Below are 20,244 nucleotides of genomic sequence, written 5' to 3' on the forward strand. Positions count from 1 at the left end.
TTCGTATCTACCACTGTCGCAATAGTGATTAAAATTGCTTTATTTAAAAATCATTTACAGAATAATGTTGTTAGCTTTTTGTACTTTCCTCTTACAAGGCATTGAAGGAGATATTGAGCAGACTGCCTGTCAGAAACATCAGGCTGTGTCTAGAAAATTGACCCAGAGGGTCAGGAGTTAATTGCTGCCAGTATCAGGATATTAAGGTCTTTGTCGTAATACTCTGTTTGGATTGAGTTCTGAGGCTTGCCGAATGCCAGCAGGGCTGCTTTACTCACCCTGTTACAGGGTGGAGTATCTGCCCCTCTCTGAGGCTAAAAGAGCTTCCAGCTGGCTTGGCCAGTGTGCAGTATTGGTGTCTGGGCCATGAACAAGTCTGACCACACATTCCATTAGCTTTGAGCTTCCTCCCCAGGTCTTCTTCTGAAGAAAACTGTGTGACCTATTAACAAGCTGCTGACGCTTTGTTTTTTTTTTTCCCTGCATGCTTTTATGGCGAGACAAATTGTTTTGTAATCATTTGAGTTGTTTCGTTTATTGTCATTAATTATTAATGGAATCAAAGGATAGCCTAGCTTCGGAAAGAAAACAACACATTAAGAAAACAGTACCTACAGTATATGAGAGAATGTTTGAGGTGAAAGTTGCTTTGTATCCAATATTCTTCTTAATTGTATAGGATATTCTAACCATGTTTAACACTGTGATTAAGACTGAACCCTGAATAAGAGTCCAGTTTGTTTTGCCAAAAATCTTAAATATTTTAAAATAATTATAATAATTTAACACCTTGAATAATAGCCATATCTTCACTTTATTGCATTTTGGTTGCAGTTACAGATAAAGGCAGGTACCAGGTGATAAAAAGGCATGCATCACATGTACAGGCCTCTCCTGTTTTATGTCTTGAAATGCAGAATGTTTTTTTTTTCCTTTTCAATCAGCTTTCTTAGTTTTGTCTAATGATGTCTTCGTTGGCATCGTTGCGGGCAAGAAAAAATATTGATTTAAATGATTCTGAATAAGGAGTCCAATTCTTGTAGATTCTCCTGTAGACCACTTTAAATTTCAAAGAAGAACAGAATTCATCACCACTTCTAATTGCTGATCCCTTCTAAAACATGGACCGTGACACATACAGTATGTCCTACTGGTCCAACAGTACCAACTGTTCCAGCAACCACGTTTCCCTTAGGGGTCTCCCCATCCCAGTAAAGGCCAGGTCTAGGCTTTCATAGCTTAAGATATATGATGAAATTGGGTTGTGTGTACCTAAAATTTTATTGCTCAGCCTTTGCCCTCCAGGGGCGATTCGCAAATATCAGCTTCCAGTCTCTTAACAAAATGTCTTTCTGTGATCTACAGGTTGGCATTGATGCAGGAGTGGGATTTAATGTCAACATGGCTTTCACTGGGGGACTGGAGCCTCCTATGGAGGATGCTGAGTACCTAGCAGCTTTCAGGTAACCCAGGACACTAGGGACACTAGCCTTCTGTGGGTGTCACTTAGATGTTGGAGGAAACACGTGGTATAGTACTTGTTAACAAAAGGTTCCAATTCCAATACCTCATAACTCACTGTGTTCTCTCATTGTGGTGATGCATAGTGTATAGCAGTGTCTTCTACATGATTATTTTCATTATATTATTATTTATTATTAATAATATTACTGATTCACGTCCAGTTAATATCAATGTTCTGGGCAGACATGCATGTCTTAAATACAGAATACAGAAAAATAGTTCCTCCAGTTATCCTGATGCTAGCTGAACTGGGTCATGCTCTGATTGTTGAAGACACAGTGATGCTTTAGCAGGAAAACCCCAGAACAAAAAATATTTGGAGGTGGAATCCTTAAAGAATCGATTACGACCATGGAGCCAGCTGTCTGCTCTTCAATTTTACCTGCACATTTTTAGTATATAAAAACAGTCCTAGAAATCCAGAAAACGTGCACTATTCCCAGCCTGGCAGCAGTTTCAGTAGCAAATAATCTTGACTGTGTTCCACAGAAAAATTCCATGAAATTTTGAATTTATTTGTTACATTTAAAAAAAAGAAAGTCATTTCACGGCCAATATTTTACATTGGCTCAGTAGTTTTGTATGAAACTAGGGACATAAATTGTGCTTATTGTTACATTTCATGATCCCTTCTGGATTGCAGGAATCACTATATACAGTAGAATGCACTCTAGAAACCATCCCTACTTTTACGGAACGTACTGTACTAATTCTTAGATCAGTTCTCATTTTAATGTTTATAAATAATATGTATATATAAATTTGACATTTTTCTGATTCTTAAGAAAAAATATTTTGTTCCTATTGTAACAATTTTGTAAATCTTACTTTTTGCCTGAAGTCTTGGCTTATTCTGCTTTGACTCTTTTATCCTGTACCTCCTTTATATGCGTGCTTTTAAACCGTGCCAGGCAGACTGAACCTGATTATCCCTGGTGTCTGACAAAGTGCTTTCTGGAGCTATTAATAACCCTCTACTCTGTGTGGTGTAAACTTCAATTTGTGATGGTACTTTGCGGAACTTTGAAGCCGTGCGCATTGAAAGAGTTCAGGCAGCGTTTAAAAGTATAAAATTAATAATTCCTTCCACTAGCGTTTTGCATGTAAGCTGTTGTAAGCACTACTTCACACATCTCTGTATGAGGTCACAATAAATCTCTTCAAGCAAAGACCATGTCTAAGTTAAATGTCTTTCACCTTCCTTCCTGCCTTTTGTTCACATATAGAGGATAAGTGATGCCAGCTGAATTAAAAATGCCTGATTTAATTTTGCTGCTAAAATATACTGCACTAGTTTTCTTGCTATATAAAGTTGCTGAGGTGCACCTTTAAATAGAATACACATAAAAGTACAAACGAATGTCTTGGATCATACATGCATATTTTGAATATATAGAGTACTGTATTTCAGCTACTTACATCATTTCTCACTTCAAAAGCAGAATTTTAAAGCAGAAAAGGCAGTTTACCTGTTTTCATTGGAGTTGGGCTGAGATGGGTGAAACAAAGTGAAGTGTCTGTTCTGAATCTACTGGACTTTGCAACAGTGCCTTGAGGTGCAGTATATTCACTACTTGCTTAATCTAAATGATGCCAGGTTGCCAATTTTGTTGTTCGCTCAGAATATACCACAGAAAACTGCCAAATTATCAGTTTTGATGCTGCTAACCAATATGCTTATAGCATTTTATTGCACCTTGAAAGATTATGACTGCCTTGTCAGTCTTTTAGCTTAGTCTTTTTTTCCATTCTGATTCATTGGTTACTATATAGTTAATAATATTGAGCTTCAAGAGAAACCTAATTTTTATTTTACTTTTTTTACTGGGTTGTAGAGTCATTGTTTTCCCAATTACATTAACAGCAAAATCATACTGTACCAGTTTTTTATCTCATCAAAATATTTCAGTTTTCAAATGGAAGGCATATCCAACTACTCAGATCATATCTTTTGGGTTCTTGTGCTCATACAATTGTACCACAGTAAACATTGAGTACATAAGTTCTTTCAATATACATAGATAGGTATTTTTAATAGCTTTACTAAATCATTTTATTTTCTTTCCACACAGCATAAGTATCTGAAACCCCCTTTAACAAATCTATTTGATTTTCAAACATTTAAACCTTGTTTACAAAACAGATGTTTCTTTTTTCTCTTGTTTTCTGCAGTCTACACTCTTTTGATGCTTTCTGTATATACATGTACTGTACAGTATGTACAGTCCAATAATGTGGTTTGGAGCAGTTTATAAAATTAAAAGAATAGGACTGAAGAGAAATGTATTAACAGTCGGTAATAATTCCTCTTATCCCACAAAGCAGTGAGCAGTATCCCACAAAAGTGCAACAAGTGAACAAAATGATTCACACTTAGGGAAGACAGTCAATGCTTTCATTGGTAATCCAGCAGGTTTTGTGTGCCTTTTGAAGGACTTATGCCAGGTAGCAGTATACAGTATGTGCCTAGTCTTTTAGATTGGGATCTGGAAAAAAAGGATAAGGTAGCTTATGAGCCTGAGAGAAAATTGTTTTCTAACCACCTGCCAAGCTGAAATATTATACCTATTTGCCCAGCGAGAGGGACAAAACAGCACCTTTCATTATCCCTTTGTTATGAGTGAATTATTTCTGCAGGGTCTGTTCTCTTCAATTTGAGCATGCAACAGTGTTTTAAAGTTCAGGATTTATAGTCCCTTGTGCATTCTGGAAGGAGAACTCAACAGTTCATATATCCAGAATGGGTTTTCTCACTCCTTCCCGCTCTATCTTTCTCACTGCCTGGTTGTAGGTCCCGAGAGGCAGTGCGTGCCTTAAAGGCAGCACCTTGGTATTTAGACCCAGTGAGTGCCACGTTGCATTTGCAGGGGATCAAGCCTGAGATGAAGAAAGAATGAAAAAAAAAGATAAGAAAATTGGCTCTAATGAAATCCAGAAGCCCAGGCACTTTCACCATGAACTTGGAAACAGAGAGGAGAATTGAACTTAATTCAAACCAGCTCTCCGCAATGCCAGATGACAAGTCTTTGATGTTTTTTTTCTTCTTTTTTTTTTGTGAAGGGAACCAGTGGAAAAGCTTTTGAGCTTGACAGCAGATAGCCATGACTAGAATTAACCCTTTCTGACCCTGTATAAGTCTCCTCCTGGCATCCCTACCTATTGTTTCTCAGCTCATTATTGGCATGATTCTTCTTCAGATTGGACAGGCCATTCAAGATCATTTTGGAAGCCACTCCACTTTCCAGTTGCATATTCTAGTTTCTAGTACTACAGCTGCTCTTGCTCCATTGCAAATAATATTTCCTAATTATTGGTCAAATTGGGTCACAAATTAAATGTATAGTGAATGCTATATTTTATTCATTAATGTTCAATCCACTACATATGTCTTTTAATTTACTTGATTTCCTGGAACTACAAGGAAAGCAATCTAATCTAAATGTACAATATACAGTACAAAAGTGAAGGACTGATTGGAATGAATAAAGTGTAAAGGAGTTCTAAGATTTGATATTGACATTACTGTTTCCAAAAGGAATTTGATATTTTTGTAAATATTGAGAACAAGTATGTCTTTTTACAGAAAGAAAATTAAGTAGAATGACTAAAAACATCTGAGGCATTATCCCTTTCCAAGAATTAGTTGCCAAGGGTACTGGCACTCTCCACCCTGCACAAAAGCCAACCCTTGCTTGTTCTGAGACTCTTATGTTCGCTGTATAGTTTTAGAAAGGCTGCAGTGACAAACAGATGAAAAAGTGAGTAATAATTGTAAGTACTGTACATTTCCTCCCAGACTCACACCAACACATCATTACTATATCCATTGTCATACCTATTGTACAGTATAGTGAAGTAAATGAACAGAAAAATATTTTTAATGGTATTTGTGATCTTTTGGCTTGAGATCGGGCAGGGCTTGAATACATTTTGATCACTTTTTATCCAAATGAAAAAAGGTTAAAATGAAGTTATCCAAATGTTTTGAGATCAATTAATATTTTTTTTATTTTTTTTAATTTTGAAGCTCACTATTTCTAGCTCTTCTTGGGTTTTAATTGTATGTTTGGCAAAGCACCTATGATTTGCCCATATGGTCCTCGACATTGGACTGGCCGTGAGGAGAAAAGGGATAAGTGGCAGTAGCACTGTGAGAGAGAGCCATCTGTTTTGCTCTTGGTTTACTTGCATGCAGCTCCTACCTCACACTGTCAAAATATATTGAACAGCCAGAGATCCAGTGGTAAGCAAAAAAAATTGTTACCAAGAGGTTCCTGGATAAGGTCCTGACTTTGCCACTGACTCACTGTGTGTTAATCTAAGCATGTTACTTTTCCTCTTGTACGGTCACTTTTTTGAGGTTCAGAAAGGTCACATTGCAGGTTGACAGTGCGGTAGTAATTGCTAGTATGCCCTTTCTCCTGCTTTTTATATGTACATTGGAATTAATTTTTTAGCATAATACTGTTTTTTTTCCAACAAATCTTTCAACATTTTCAGAACCAAAAAAATAGAATACTTGATTGACTCATTTATTATTAACAGCACATTAGCCACTGTTTTGGTTGTTGTTTTTAGTTTTTTTTTTACAGAAAAGACACCAACTATTTATTTTTTGGATATTCTTCCCTTTGTTTGGACTAAAATGGCAAAAGCAGATTTTAAACGGGAAAAAAAGTACAATGAAGATTGAAGCCTGTGTATATTACTGTTGTATTGGTCGCTACAGATTTAATCTATATCTGAACCAGAAGCTACATTTTTGCAAACGAAGCAACGTAGCAAAGGTGGTTTTCTTGCCTTATGGTTCTGTCTGTCGAAAGAATTAATGGATTCTATGGAGTTTACTTTCTGTTTATATGAAGACATTATTGTATGTGTGTTGAAAGCAAAGCAGGCTGTCTACTGGATTACATTACCATCCTAAGCCAGCAAAAAACCCGTTTCATGATCTTAAACCCCTTTAGCTTAAAAAGAGTCTATAGGGGGGATAAAAATACTCCATGCATGGAATTTCATAGGCAGTGGGAAGTCCACAAGGTTTAGAAAATCTGTGTCACAGGGATTCTGTTTATGAGATTCGATTTTTTTACTCTCATTCTTAACTAGCTTTGTTAAGAATATATGGTATAGCACTAGAGCCTTACTGTACAATTTTTAGATTAAGTCTAGGTCAGGATTTCTGGTAGTTTACTGCATTTTTGAAAGGATCCATCTATTGTATAATTCTTGAAAATGTACATAAAGTAAACAGATACTTTAACAGGGTTTTTAAGCTTTTCTTGGCAGACCCCTGTAGCTGTGCATATTAATACCTTTACAGTTCAGCTTATCAATTTATGTTTTGGTTTATTCCCCATGTGAGCACTCTAGTGGCCAAATGATCTGTGCTGCAGTGTCAACTGTGAATATTTCAGTCATTCATCATAAAGGCAGTACATCTTAATTTCTAAATTAATGAGTCAGAAAAAACAGATAGGGAGAGTACCTTATCCAACCTTCAAATTCTGACATAAACACCATATGGTAGCATCACTTCAATGAGAATGTGGTATAATATACATCTATGTTTGCTATTCAACAACAATAAGCACTGGATATATTTATCTTTCATAAAAATAAAATTGACTGCTTGAAAACGTAACATCCAAGGAATGTTGTAGAAGCAGACCTAACCCACAAATTACAAAGGAGATGATATAGATAAAATAGAACTTAATATTTATATAATAACATACTTTTTCTGGGTGACTAAAAGAATTTTAAAAATCTATGTGTCATTTTTTGGGATGATATTTTAGTTGCTTGGTCACAGTGGCAGTGGCTACATCCATTTATAGAAATTGTTTTATCCTTAGTGGGTCAGGGATTGTCAGTGATTTAACTGTCATGATTTTTGTTGCAAACAAAAAAACAGGACTTCCTCCTGGTGTGACTATAGGGGCAATGCTGAACCTGCTGCACCTGCAAGAAAGAATTGATCTTATTTTTGGTTTAGCACATTGTTTCTCATTCAAAAAGAAAATCAAACAAAAAGTGATGATATAAGCAGTTTTCTTCAGGCGTGATACCCAGACTTCAGCATTAACTTCAAAGCTGATGGAAACTGCTACTTTTAAGGCCTCCGGTGAGCCCTTTATAGCCGTGTGGCTTTATGTCAAACGCTTGTGGTTTGCCCTTCAAGATTTTTGTATTTTAAGTCATGATCAATAAAAATACGAAAAAGGCTAGCCCCCTGATGCTATCATTGCTGTGGTCAGAAGGCACATTTGTTGGCATTTCAGAGAGATTTGGAAATCAGTGTAAAAAATCCTTAGTAAAAAAAATTAAAAAGCTGTTTACAAAGGATTACCTGCTGTGTAAGTCGTGACAGCCTTCTTGGAGACTTGGAGTGATTTTCTCAGTTATGTGAATAATTATATTACTTCTCCTAGATATTAGTGCTATTTATCAGCCTGAATTCTTGATCTGTGGCAGAAGTAGTGCAGTTATTGGATAAAATCCTATTATTATCTGCAAGTACGTTTAAAGAACAGTAATCTAAACATGTAGGGTCTATTTGATGTACTGTACATTACAAGCTTTACAATTATGTTTCTGAGATTGGCAACATTCTGAGATGAGGGACATTCAGATCTTTTCCTTGAGCAAAACTGATTTTCATCACACATGCACCATTGAAATAAGTACAAGAGCACCTTGATCTGCTGCAGAGCCATTGGAGCCGCTGTCCTAGATACTTGTGAACTTTTAAATTTCAGAACTGTTTTGACACATTTATTTAAAGCCTTCACAATTTTCTGACATCCTCGTATTATGTTACTCCCGGGGCTGACCAGCTCCTTTCTGTGACGCAAACATGGTCTGGATTTTTCAACCGTTTGGTTCAACAAGACCTCCTAAAAATAAAGCCACCCGCGCTCGAGTTGGCTCAGACAGATGCTATACATTCTGCGCTTCTTGCAGTCTTTAATTGTGGTTTAATCAGCAAAGCACAAGATGGAAAAAATGAGAGTGGCTTTACAGACTGGGACTGCGCACAAACAGAGCCCAAGTCATGACCACAGCTACGAGACAAGTGCCATGTTACTGAGGTCAGAAAAGTATAGGTTTACATCACTCACCAAAGGCCTCACCCCCACACTTTACAGCACCATGTAAACAGCTGCACTTCAACAACAGTGAGTCAAGAATAACTGCAGAATCTTGGTGTGGTTCTTGAAGGTTTAATGTGATCCCCCTTCATCAGACACAGTGTTGGTAGCACTGTACTGTCACTTGAACCTAGACATTTTAAGAACTGGTAGCATCCTGAGACTTTCTTGACAATAAGACAACTAAGACTGACTTCCTAACTTTGAGTTTTTCTCATAACCCGTGTTAGAGGAAAGGACTTTAGTTTTGAGGTTGAGATTTTCATTAAACACCATCTTTGTGAGCAATATCTCCAAGCAAGCCCATTTCTACCAAAGAAGTGTCTAGGGGATAGAAGTGTACTTATAGCTTATGTTTTAATTTTTCTTTTAATATAATTGTTTTCAAATACCACTGTTTATTCAACTTGTATGAAGTGTTACAAAAAAAAGAATAAATAAATCATTCCAGAAACAGTGCACCTATTATTTGGATTTGTCTCCTTATTGTAAAACAAGTTCATCAGGCTGTGTGTATGCTCCCTTTGAGGGATATGTCACACATGCCAGGTTGAAGCCAGAAAATATCTTTCAGACTGATCGCTCTGTTCTAATATATTTCTGTTCCCTTTGCTATGTTTCTGCAATGGATGCAGGGCAGTGGTAATGTTTCCCCTAAGACCTACAGTACGCCTTTCTGTTTTGTGTAAAACAAAATTGCAGAAATGTAATTTCACCAATGTTTTAAAGATATACTGTGTAGTATATCTGAAAGTGATCAGAAATGGTTTCAGAAATAGTTATTTAGAGCTATTTTAAATACAAACTATTACATTATAAAGTTTACTTTTTATAGTGCTTTATTAGTAAAATTGTAGTATTTATGCAAGGTATTAAAGTGGTTAATAAAAAAGTCCAAAAATTGGGTTTCGAGTACCCCATAAAATGGGTACAGGCATAAGCTGTTCATTTCACCTGGGTTGATATAGAGACTGTACAACAATGAAAATCAAGAAACATATATGAAAACTGCAGTTTCATTACAGTATTACATATTTGCATATATCACCTGCATTTTAAGGCGCACGTGTACTGTAAGAGCTGATGGTGAAATGATGCTTTTTTTGTCTCATTGCAGGACTGTGGTAATGCCCATTGCAAATGAGTTTGCTCCTGATGTCGTTCTGGTTTCTTCAGGATTCGATGCAGTGGAGGGACACCCATCCCCGCTTGGAGGATACAAAGTGACAGCTAAGTGTAAGTGCATTTTAATTTAATGTGTATACAAATGGAGATTTCTTAGGTGATTAGCTTAATGTTGCCTTTGTTTCATTTCTCCTAGACCACAAATTGTAGGAAGAATAGTTACTGTATATGTGTAATTTAAAAGAGGTCTTATCTGATTGCATAATGTTTATTACACTACTGTACCAGATATCCATTTGCTACAAAGCAAAAACCTGGGGATATATTTGCTGCAGGAATAACTTTTTAATTGTATTTTGAGTCATGCATAGCTTTTCAGTAAAAGCAAAAAGCTTAAATCAAATGAAGAGAATGTATTATATGTTTTTTCTCAGTAGAGGGCGCTTTTTGTGGTACTGTATTAAGTACTACATATAGTACTAATATATTTTGTATTACATAATTTTTTTATTTTTTAGTCATCATGAAAGACTGTGTACTGTCCACTCTCCTGGCCTTGTCGCATTCGTGTATATTTTTTCTTTGTGGAGTGAGTGAGATTAGGGATTTGCTGTTTTATAATTTATAACACAAGTAGTTTAAAAAAAACATGATAGTACCTTATGGATCAGTAAATAATTTAGAACTAGAAAAATCTCTTAAGAACAAAAATTAGATGAACATGTTATTGGGGGATTTTCTGTAGCCTGGTTTCAAATGTACAATTATTAACTACATTTTCCATGGCAATCAGAAGGTAGTGTTTACTAAATCCACACAATGTTTAAATTGAAATGGTATTGTGCAGAATAAACACATCGTTGCATGTTTGTTAGATCTCTACTGCTGTTTAAACAACATTTTTAAACTGCAGCTTTAAAGAAATGTTGCATGTGCAGTGAATATTTGTCTCATGCCTTGAGATAAAAATTGGTTTGATTCAATTCTTCCAAATTCTTGATCAAAAACTACTTAAATAGCCTGTGACAAGCACTGTTTCCCAGCTCTGTTTTTTGTTTCTACCTCTGCTGTGCTATTGCAGTATTTTCAGATTAATTCTGCATGTTACAGGATTGTTTTCTATTAGCCCAACACCATGTGTTGGATTATTCACTATCCACCATCAAGGACCATGGGTCAAATGATTAACAAAAATTTAACCTCATAAATACATTTTAACAGTACAGTGGTTATGCTTTAGCTTGAAAAGGATATCACAAGTGCACGATTTCTGCGTCATGAACCTGTCCTGTGCCAGTCTACAGTTTTGCAGATAGCACAGACGTTGTGTCATTTTATTTCTCATTTCATTCAGCACATAAGAAAATACAAATAAAAATCTGTTTTGTTTGGATTCTTTTGCATAGTATACCGTGCCAGTATATTGTACTCAAAAAATGTATTGGCGATTTCCAGAAAAGAAAAAAATGCATATATTTCAAGAAAGATCAAAAGGAGACTGGAGCCAAAATACTAAGCCACATTTATTAAAATTAAACCTGGCTCGTATTATGTGTTTAGTCTGAGTAAATCGCAAGTGCCATTTTTTTTCTTTTTTTTAAAAGAAAATATGATGTAATACCTTTTTTTCCTTGCTTATCCTTTGATCGCTGTCCAAGAGCTAAAGTTGCCCACCGAACTTTGACCCTTGTTGCATTTCCTGTTTCCTGTGGCAGGTTTTGGCTACCTGACGAAGCAGCTGATGGGATTGGCTGGGGGCCGTGTAGTGCTAGCTTTGGAAGGGGGTCATGACCTCACCGCCATTTGCGATGCATCCGAAGCATGTGTTTCTGCTTTACTGGGAAACGAGGTAAGAAAAAAAGAAAGACGGAATCCTTCTGAGAGAGACTGTTTGTAGTGGAACTGACAGGTACTTCACACACGCTGCACTCTTTAGTACCTGTCAGATCTAAGCTTAAAACTGCTGTGGTTTTTCCTACTGCAAGACAGATATTCAAAACAGGTTCACTTGTGCTGTTCATGCTCATTTCTAAAGAGGCCCAGTTCCAAGGGTATAACCCCTTTGCACAGGCATAAAACGCAATGTGCAGAAGAACGTATAAGGTTAGAGGCAGTTTTACATACAAGGCATCATTATTAAGTTCTTTCATGACTGTTTTACTGAAGCTGTGTAGCTGTTTTGTGATTTCAGGTCATATTTCCAAAGCCTAATGTATTTACTGCTCTGGGCCAGATATTTTACAACTAGGTATTGTCAATATTTGCCTTAATTACTTTTGAATGCTTCCGATTTGTGATGCCTGTTTTCTTTCTGTGTGTATTCAGAAGATTTGTTAACTTCAGTGTGTGGAAAATTTAGCATTTGTGACTTTTTGTTATCCATTTTTTATTAAAGGTGTCTTTAATAGGTACTTTATATTTTTAATTCAGAAAGTAAAAAGGGGAACAACAAAAAAGAAAAATCTTCCGTAGTTCCCTTCAGTAATACCTACTGTATTATAAAATAATAATACAAATTGTAAAGTAAACAAGGCAATGCACCATGGCCAGATAATTATGAAACATTTGTCGTTTTGCTTGTTGGTGCTATTGAATGTATCATGTAATTTTATATACTATAAAAGACACTTAATGTTGCTTTAATAATGCTCAACGCAACCATGACTGAAGAAACACTGGATCAGAAGAGCCTACATTAAATTCTATTTTCTACTCTTTTCTGATGGAGACCCAAAACTGCTAACACTGCTAGTCATGCCAATGGCCTTCATGTATTGCACAGTTTGGGAGTTAATGTTTTGCCACATATAAAAAAAATAAAGAAAATAAGAAATACCAGATTAAAGTCTCTGAGGTTAATTATGGAAGTATGTAGACTTTAGTTTGAGCTGAAAAACTAGCAACTTTGATTAATGGAACATAACAGGTTTCATACTATGTAATGTAATGTCACTTTTAATTGCTAAACTAGCTTTTACTCGATTTCTGGCTGCAGAGAAAGTTAAAGACTGACTTTATAATAGAATAGTTTTGGCATAGCAAGTTTGTCTAAATAATAATGTGGTAAAACAGCAATCCCTAAAGGAGGGAACCATGATTTAATTCAGACGTTTACATCTGTGCACATATTTTTTTCCTGAATTTGATGCTTATGATTCACTTACCCCTAATATAATATGAAAGGATTAAGTCCAAATCCAAAATTGAATATACATTGCCTAAAATAAGTAAGTTTGATTTCAGAGCAGAAAATGTCATTTTTCATTAAACATTCTTAAAATACAGCACAGTGGTATTCAGCAGCGTTTCAGTGAGGAACAATGCATACTGAACTATGGAAGCACTGCATGGGAACATTAGATATGGAAATAGATGTCATAACAATACAAGATATTAAGTTTATAGACCTGAAATTAAAATGTTCATGTTCACTAACTTTTGACCATACATCTATTTATTTTTGGCTGCATTTGACTTTATGTAAATTGAGTTAACAAGCAAACCATTGCCCACTGTTTCTCACTGAAAGAGCAGTGACGCTCAATTATTTTTGTATTCTTTAACGCAATCAGAAATTGTACATATTAGAGGAACTTCTATTGCTGTATCAATATAATATCAGGCCTTCCTTTTATCCAGTATGCAATAGCTCTTTACAAAATCCTCGGAACACCCGTGTCTTATAGACGATAGATCTACAGTATGTAATGAACTGGGTAGCACCTATTTAATATATTTACATTGTGTGGCAAATGTGTAAAAAATAGTTGTGATTTAATTCAGATGCCGTTGTTTGTTTCGATTTGGAAGCCTGAATGCCTTGTAGTAGAAGCAGTCTTAAGGTTTGTGTCCATTATTGTGAAACCAGCTATAATCAAACATTTTCATGAACAAAAAGCTTTGAAAGGAAAGTAACAAATACACCTCAAATTATTCTCAGGCACTACAGCACCACAGTTACCTGGCTAGTGGTTTGTGTGGATTAACATCCATATTAAGTTGTTTTGAGAAAATACTGGGAAACAATTCAAATGATTGTGAAACAGAATTTTTTTAATAATGTTTGTGCCTTTTTTACGTCTTTGCCGAGTATGTTTAGGAACTGCTATTCAAATCCTGCAGCTGCTACACAAATTAGATTTTGAGTTGCCATCCCTGTTAACATGTATGTACATACAGTACAGTATCAGAAATATTTGCATAAATAAAGGGAAAGTGCTTATATAATAATAGTTGAGTATTATAGGTTTAATAGCTTAACTATAAAAATGAATGTAATAAGGTAGTTAGTGATGTTGCCAAAAGCTCAAAGGGAGCAAAGTCCTGAGTTCAGTTCTGGACTGTAATGCTATTTGTGCAGAGTGCTCATATTCGCTCCTCCCTCCTCCCAAAGACATGCTGGTAGATTCATTGACTTAATATAATTCCAGTAGGAGCAGGAGTGGGGCCCCTTCTTCAATAATATGTCCTATTTGGAGTAGGTCTTCTATTATATGCTGACTTCTAGTTGGGATTTCATGTCCCTGTGGTTCACAAAAGGAACTGCAACAATGTCATTGGTTGTCAAGCAATACAGTATATACAGTAAGTATAGGCAGTAGAGACAGTTTGCATTGTGGACTTTTAAATTTATGGTGAATCATATAGCCCTGAAGGAACACATACATAACAAGACGAGTTTTATTTGCTGTAAGTTACTTGTTTGAATAAATTAAGGTGAAACTTCACATTTTATTCAGTGATGAATATACAGTATTTGGAGCAGTAGGTAAAACTATTTCCTTCAGGCCAGAGTTTCCAAACCATTGCATTAGTGTAGCATTTAGGGGACACTGTGCTGTAGGAGGTGTACAATATGTCTTTCAGTTGAAACTTGAACTGAGGTCCTCACTACTTGGTCATTAAAGTTCTTATGGTACTCTATTAATCCACCCATTCCTTGAACAAAGTGGCTTGCCTAAATTTCCCTCTTGATTCTATTGGTGAAGCAGTTTTTTACTTCTCCACCCAATCGGTTGTGTATTGAGGTTGTTGGCACATGATGGCCATTACACAAAACCCAAGTGGGTCCTGCACATCATTACTTCCTAAATATGAATTGCTTTGAAATCAAAACCATTATATAAATCTGATTATGTTAATCAGTTAAATTTTCAACTTGATTATCGTTGCATCGTTCTTTTTATTTTCTTGCCTAGCAAAATTTTGCAGCCGGCCACACCCCCACTGATTTTGTTCTGTGTACATTGCCTAAAACTTTGAGTTCTATGTTCTTGGAGTGTAATATTCTGCACATCAGCTCTTTTAAAACTTTACAGAGGTGTCACTGTCATGCACTCCATGAGGTTGAGTAAAAGTTAGATGGCTTAATGTTCTAGCAATGGGATCATTCAAAACAAGATATATTTATCTCTGCTGTGCTTATAAAGAGATTAAAAAATGGACAGACCCACAGTTGCCGTCAAAAGTGTGTTAATGGGACTTTATAAATACATGGCAAACCTCTCCAGCATACATAGTATGAAGCAGTAAGCCTGACATGAATTGTCACATAATCTGTTTTTTTTCCGTGAATCCCATGAATTCTGTTGTAAATTGAAGCACTTCCTGTAGTTTCTGATCTCTAAAGATCAGTTTATGCTATCAGTGGGAACAGGAGCGAGGAAAGTTGTGGCACAACTGTGGCCAGCATAATAGAGGCAGTTTAAAAAGGGGGATTAGGGGATTTGCCTATGCACTGCTGCTTCTGCTAATACAAGGCTCAAGATAAAACTGTAAATCATTTCCAGGAATTGGAAGTTTGATGGAAGTCATCCAGATACATTCTGGAACAAAAGAAAAATAAACAGAACAATAAAAAAATAATAAAATATAGTTTCCAAGACTGCTGCTTATGTTAAATGGAAGTAACAGCCATGCATTCTGTTTAGTCCAGGTTGACGTGACTAAGATTCTGGTTGATGTAAAACTAGTAGGGATGCCGTTTCCCTTCCAATTTTCTCGTCTGGGCACTTTTTCAGGGTAGAAGGTAGTAGAGAGTCTTTATCAGTGGAAAAATAATTTTTCACAGAATTGAGCTGGGACAGATTTACTGAGGACGGAGCAATTAATTTTAAAGCAATGTTGTGGAATCTCTTCCCCCCTGAAGCTGACGTACAGTATCTCATCAGAGAGGTGTGGGCTGTTATTCACCATTAAAGCAGTTATAAATTAGTGAAAATAAACTGTTAGAAAAAAATGGGACAAGATTACTTTCCAAATCGTACTGTATAGGGTTGGGCATAAACTGTTTAGTCAGCTACAGGTACATCAGGTGGTTAAAAGATGGGTACAGTACAAAAGTATTTCTAATTATGCATTAAACCTTTATCATACCACCTGCCAATTTACAATGCCCATAGAACATCTGAAAGTTGTTTAAATCACACTTCTACCATATGGGCCCACTGTTAGCAAAAGGGAATTGTGTAATTTAGGGAAATTGGGAATCATTTTCAGTAAAGGAAAGCCATTATCATAAACCCGCTCTAGAGTCTGCATTTCATCACATTTTCCCAAGAGAAAAGAATATGTGTATTCCTTAGAGAGACTTTGGAATGTAAGGCCTTTAGACGGTGTCTCCTTAACTACATTTTATTGTTTAAATTTCTTATTCTGTATAATTCAGTGGTATTTGAAAATTTGTAAACAGATCCCTGTACGTTTTCGTATGTTTTCACTCCATGAAGGACTTCAACTGGACCTTCATGGAAACATTTTAAACAAGTGCAGATTAAATAGTGCTCATTTATTTTAAGGGTTTGTCAGCATCTGGGACAACTACGAAATAACCGATAGCAGATAAAACTAAAAAGGTTCTTAATTGACATCAAAAAGCAGGAAGTAAGTGTTTTATCATAATCTTTTGTGAAACCTGTAATGCAATAAAATTGGAATGTATTGAAATAGCTGTGTCCCATAACCTTTGATGAAACAGATAGAGAAGCAGTGAGTGCTTGATTTGCCAGCAGACACAAACACATGGAGCTCCAGCTGTATAAGTTACCATTGCAGTCTGTTTGGAATGAATCGCTATGACTATTTACTGTCATCATTTGTGTGAAATAAATAGTGCTCCAACAAAGAATGATGTGCCGCAGGTGCAGTTTATTTCTAGAAAGATTAATTTCACACTTTACAAAATGCAAAATTCTGTTAGTCAGAAATTAGGCAGACTTTTAAAACATTAAAAAACATTATTTATACTTTACAGTTAAATAGCACTTGAATGAAGCATTATCTTAGTGCTGAACATATGACTAATAGATTGAAGTATTTAAACAGACGTCCATTTCCTAATTGCAGTGGTTAGGATTTATTTTAAATTATTTCCTAATTCCTAATTGTTATTGAAGACACATTCTACTGTTTCATTTCTTTAAAAAACAGTTTAGTACAAAAAAAAAAGAAACTAATCCCAGAAAGGTCTTCAGTTCCACCATTTTGAAAATAAAAAAATGACATTATTCCTAGAAATTTTTTCAGTTTTGGTTTTCTTGACAGTTCATGCAGCTTCTCAAAAATTTAAGTATTCTCCCTATGTATTGGAACGTATAATTGACAGTATATGGTTTCAATAACATGTTTTTTTTTAAAAGGCCAACACTAGTAGAACAAAATATTCTGCGTGTCTAAAGAAAATGCTTAAAATTCTTAAAAATCAAATAAATACTTGTGTCACAGTAAATGTTACTGACTGCCATGTGTTTTGTACCTGCTAGCCAGCCAGCAGTGTGTTGACAGGACTCATTAAAGTTTATAGGCGTGCAAAAGAGCCGTCCTTCAAAATGACGGACAGTTTTAGCCTCTGACCATGCCAGGCTTAAAGTCAGTCATGCCTTCATTATAACAAGAGCATGGAATGACGAAAACGCTGTAGATGTCTGTCCTGATACTGTGCAGCCGATGTTTTAAAGCAGAAGAAAATTACTGGAACAGATCCACTATAAACTTGAGGCATGCCTGCAGCTGAGCTCCCATGATGGGGTCTGTTAGTCTGTGACCACCTGGCTCCAAGTCTTCTTCACTCAGACAGTGTGCTGTGTGCAAGGCCACCTAAGCAAGAAACCACGGCTAGTTTTTTACATAGACAGGAACACTGACAGTGAAAACGAGTGAAAAATGAAAGTTCGAACAATTCATTATTAGAGCCTGTGCTGTTTAAGAAAAGTATTCCTAAACATAGGATTTTTGGATTCAGTGCAGAGCAGTCTTTCTGCATCCAAACATCAGAAGAAAAGTGTGCTGCCTTCACCCGCATTGCCCCTGCCTCCAACATACTGACCTGACACAAAATGACATGTGCATTCTTTCTAGCAAACCCCGCTTTTAACTCAACAAGGACAGAAGCCCGCTGGTTTCCTCAGTATTTGTCCTGAATTTTTTAAGTGTTTATAACTCTTAGCAGACAATGCTGTAATCTCCCCTCTACCATCCCAAATCCCTAAGTAATAAACTGGAATGTCAAAGGGAAAAAGACTGTGCCTTTGAAGAATTTAATATAGTTTTATTGAGTAAGGGGAAAGTGGATGTGAATGTCTTGGTTTGATCAGGTTTTTATCGTGCCAGAGTAGGATTATGGTATCCCTATCTCCAGACTGCAACATGTGCCCCTTTCCTCCCACCCCTTTCCTTTTCTTATTTGTTTTAATTAAAATAAAACTTTCAGCTTTGCTAAAGGGCACCAAGGTATTATTTTCTTTTTACTTTGCCAAATCAAGTGGACTGATGTAATATTACAAGTGCCTCTTTTTAAGGGAGGTTTTTTGGGATGAAGCATTCCATATCTTTCATTTTAGTATTTTCACAATGAAAAATTGGCTTTTGCACATTTTCTTTTCACGTGGGGGATTGGGAGGAGGGTAGCCCACAGCCAGAAGGAAATCTAATCATTCCGGATTAGGAATGTGGTGTTCAAAACACAGTGTTTCCTCTTGACAACTTTATTTTTTTAACATTCTTAGGTTTTCCTGGAGCAGAAAGTTTGTGTTACCTTTTCTTGCATTTTGAATCTAACATTTTATACGCATTAAACTAATTTTTCAGCAAAGATAGGAGACTTAAGTGTGTTTTGTGTTGGTCTTGTGTTCACATTTTTAATCCACAGCCTTTCCTCAGTCCTGAGAAAGTGCAACTTTGTATACAGCATGATGAATCAGCATCCTGACACGCGCTTATCCCTCACTCTCCTTTTTTTATAGGACCTGCGTTTTATCAGTTCTCTTCATTTCACAATTGGAATAAACCTTCTGAATGTTAACCACATTTATTAATCATCAAAATGCTCATGTAGTAAAGTTAAAGTTATTTCTTGAACTCTGTAGTGCATCTCTTGAGGAGGCATTTCATAAATCATTTTTTCTTCTATCTGACACATGTCTCTGTTCTTTCACCAGCCTGATCCCTTTCCACAAGATGTCCTTCAGCAGAGGCCTAATCCTAATGCGGTGCGATCCATGGAAAAGGTCCTGGAAATTCACAGTAAGTACAAGAACTGGGTAATGACAAGCAAAGCTACAGTATCTTTAATTATGCAGGCTTGGTGAAGAAGGAACTGGATATTTCTTCCAGTTACAGTTTAAAAAAAGGAAGGCTTAAAGCCAAACAATGTACACTTGAGTGTGTGAGGCAGCTAGATATTAAAGTAAAAGGCCATAATATAGAGCTTTCAGTTCCAAATCTTCTATTGACTCACAGAGTGATACCGTGAATAAGGCATTTACACCTACTTGGTCATCTTCAAATATATTTCGAGTCTGCACCAGCAATTGCTCCATACTTAATACTCCATTATCCATAAATTGATTTGGATTAAAATGTCAGCTAAACTATCAATTGGACAACCCCCATTACCTGTACTTTTACAATTTAAACATGACAGCTGAAAATGTAATTTCCTGAATGTGAACTTTAGCCAAATGAATGGTAGCGTGCTCTAGGTTCTACCTTTAAATAAATTGTATAAATTTGAAGTTGGCAGTGTTCTTTTGAGATTACTGTCTTGAAAACATGAGCTGAGTATACATGAGGCAGATAGTCTGAGTGCAGCAAGTACAGATATCTTGTATACTGTATCTGTAGCTCTTTTGATTTCAATTGTTTTGTCAAGGCATTGAAACTAATGCCAACTTCTAGAGGAGACATGCTGACTTGAACATTGATCTGCTGTGCTAGGTAAATACTGGCAATCCGTGCAGCGCTTTGCGTCTACAGTCGGCTACTCTGTCATCGAAGCTCAGAAGTTTGAAACCGAGGAAGCGGAGACTGTCACAGCCATGGCCTCTTTATCAGTCGCAGCCAAACAGATGGAGAAAAGGTATGTGTTCTGTTCTTGTGTTCTTCTAAATCTACCACTATAGAATTTGGACACTTATCTCTTATATAAGGCAGTGGGGGTAATGTA

The 20,244-nt window shown here is 36.2% G+C and overlaps 1 protein-coding gene across 7 annotated transcripts in view; it reads left to right on the forward strand.

The window, feature by feature from the left end:
* Positions 1 to 20,244, forward strand: part of hdac4 (histone deacetylase 4) — a 251,755-nt gene that overhangs the window by 222,070 nt on the left and 9,441 nt on the right. For all 7 annotated transcript variants that reach the window (XM_088604975.1, XM_088604976.1, XM_088604972.1 and 4 more), the window contains 5 exons: positions 1,366 to 1,463; positions 9,796 to 9,914; positions 11,519 to 11,652; positions 19,238 to 19,322; positions 20,016 to 20,157. In XM_088604975.1, the coding sequence (XP_088461101.1) occupies positions 1,366 to 1,463; positions 9,796 to 9,914; positions 11,519 to 11,652; positions 19,238 to 19,322; positions 20,016 to 20,157 (578 nt within the window). The remainder of the gene's footprint in view (positions 1 to 1,365; positions 1,464 to 9,795; positions 9,915 to 11,518; positions 11,653 to 19,237; positions 19,323 to 20,015; positions 20,158 to 20,244) is intronic.

Source organism: Lepisosteus platostomus, chromosome 14 (genome assembly GCF_059453375.1).
Source record: "Lepisosteus platostomus isolate fLepPlt1 chromosome 14, fLepPlt1.hap1, whole genome shotgun sequence".
Taxonomy (NCBI): Eukaryota; Metazoa; Chordata; class Actinopteri; order Semionotiformes; family Lepisosteidae; genus Lepisosteus; species Lepisosteus platostomus.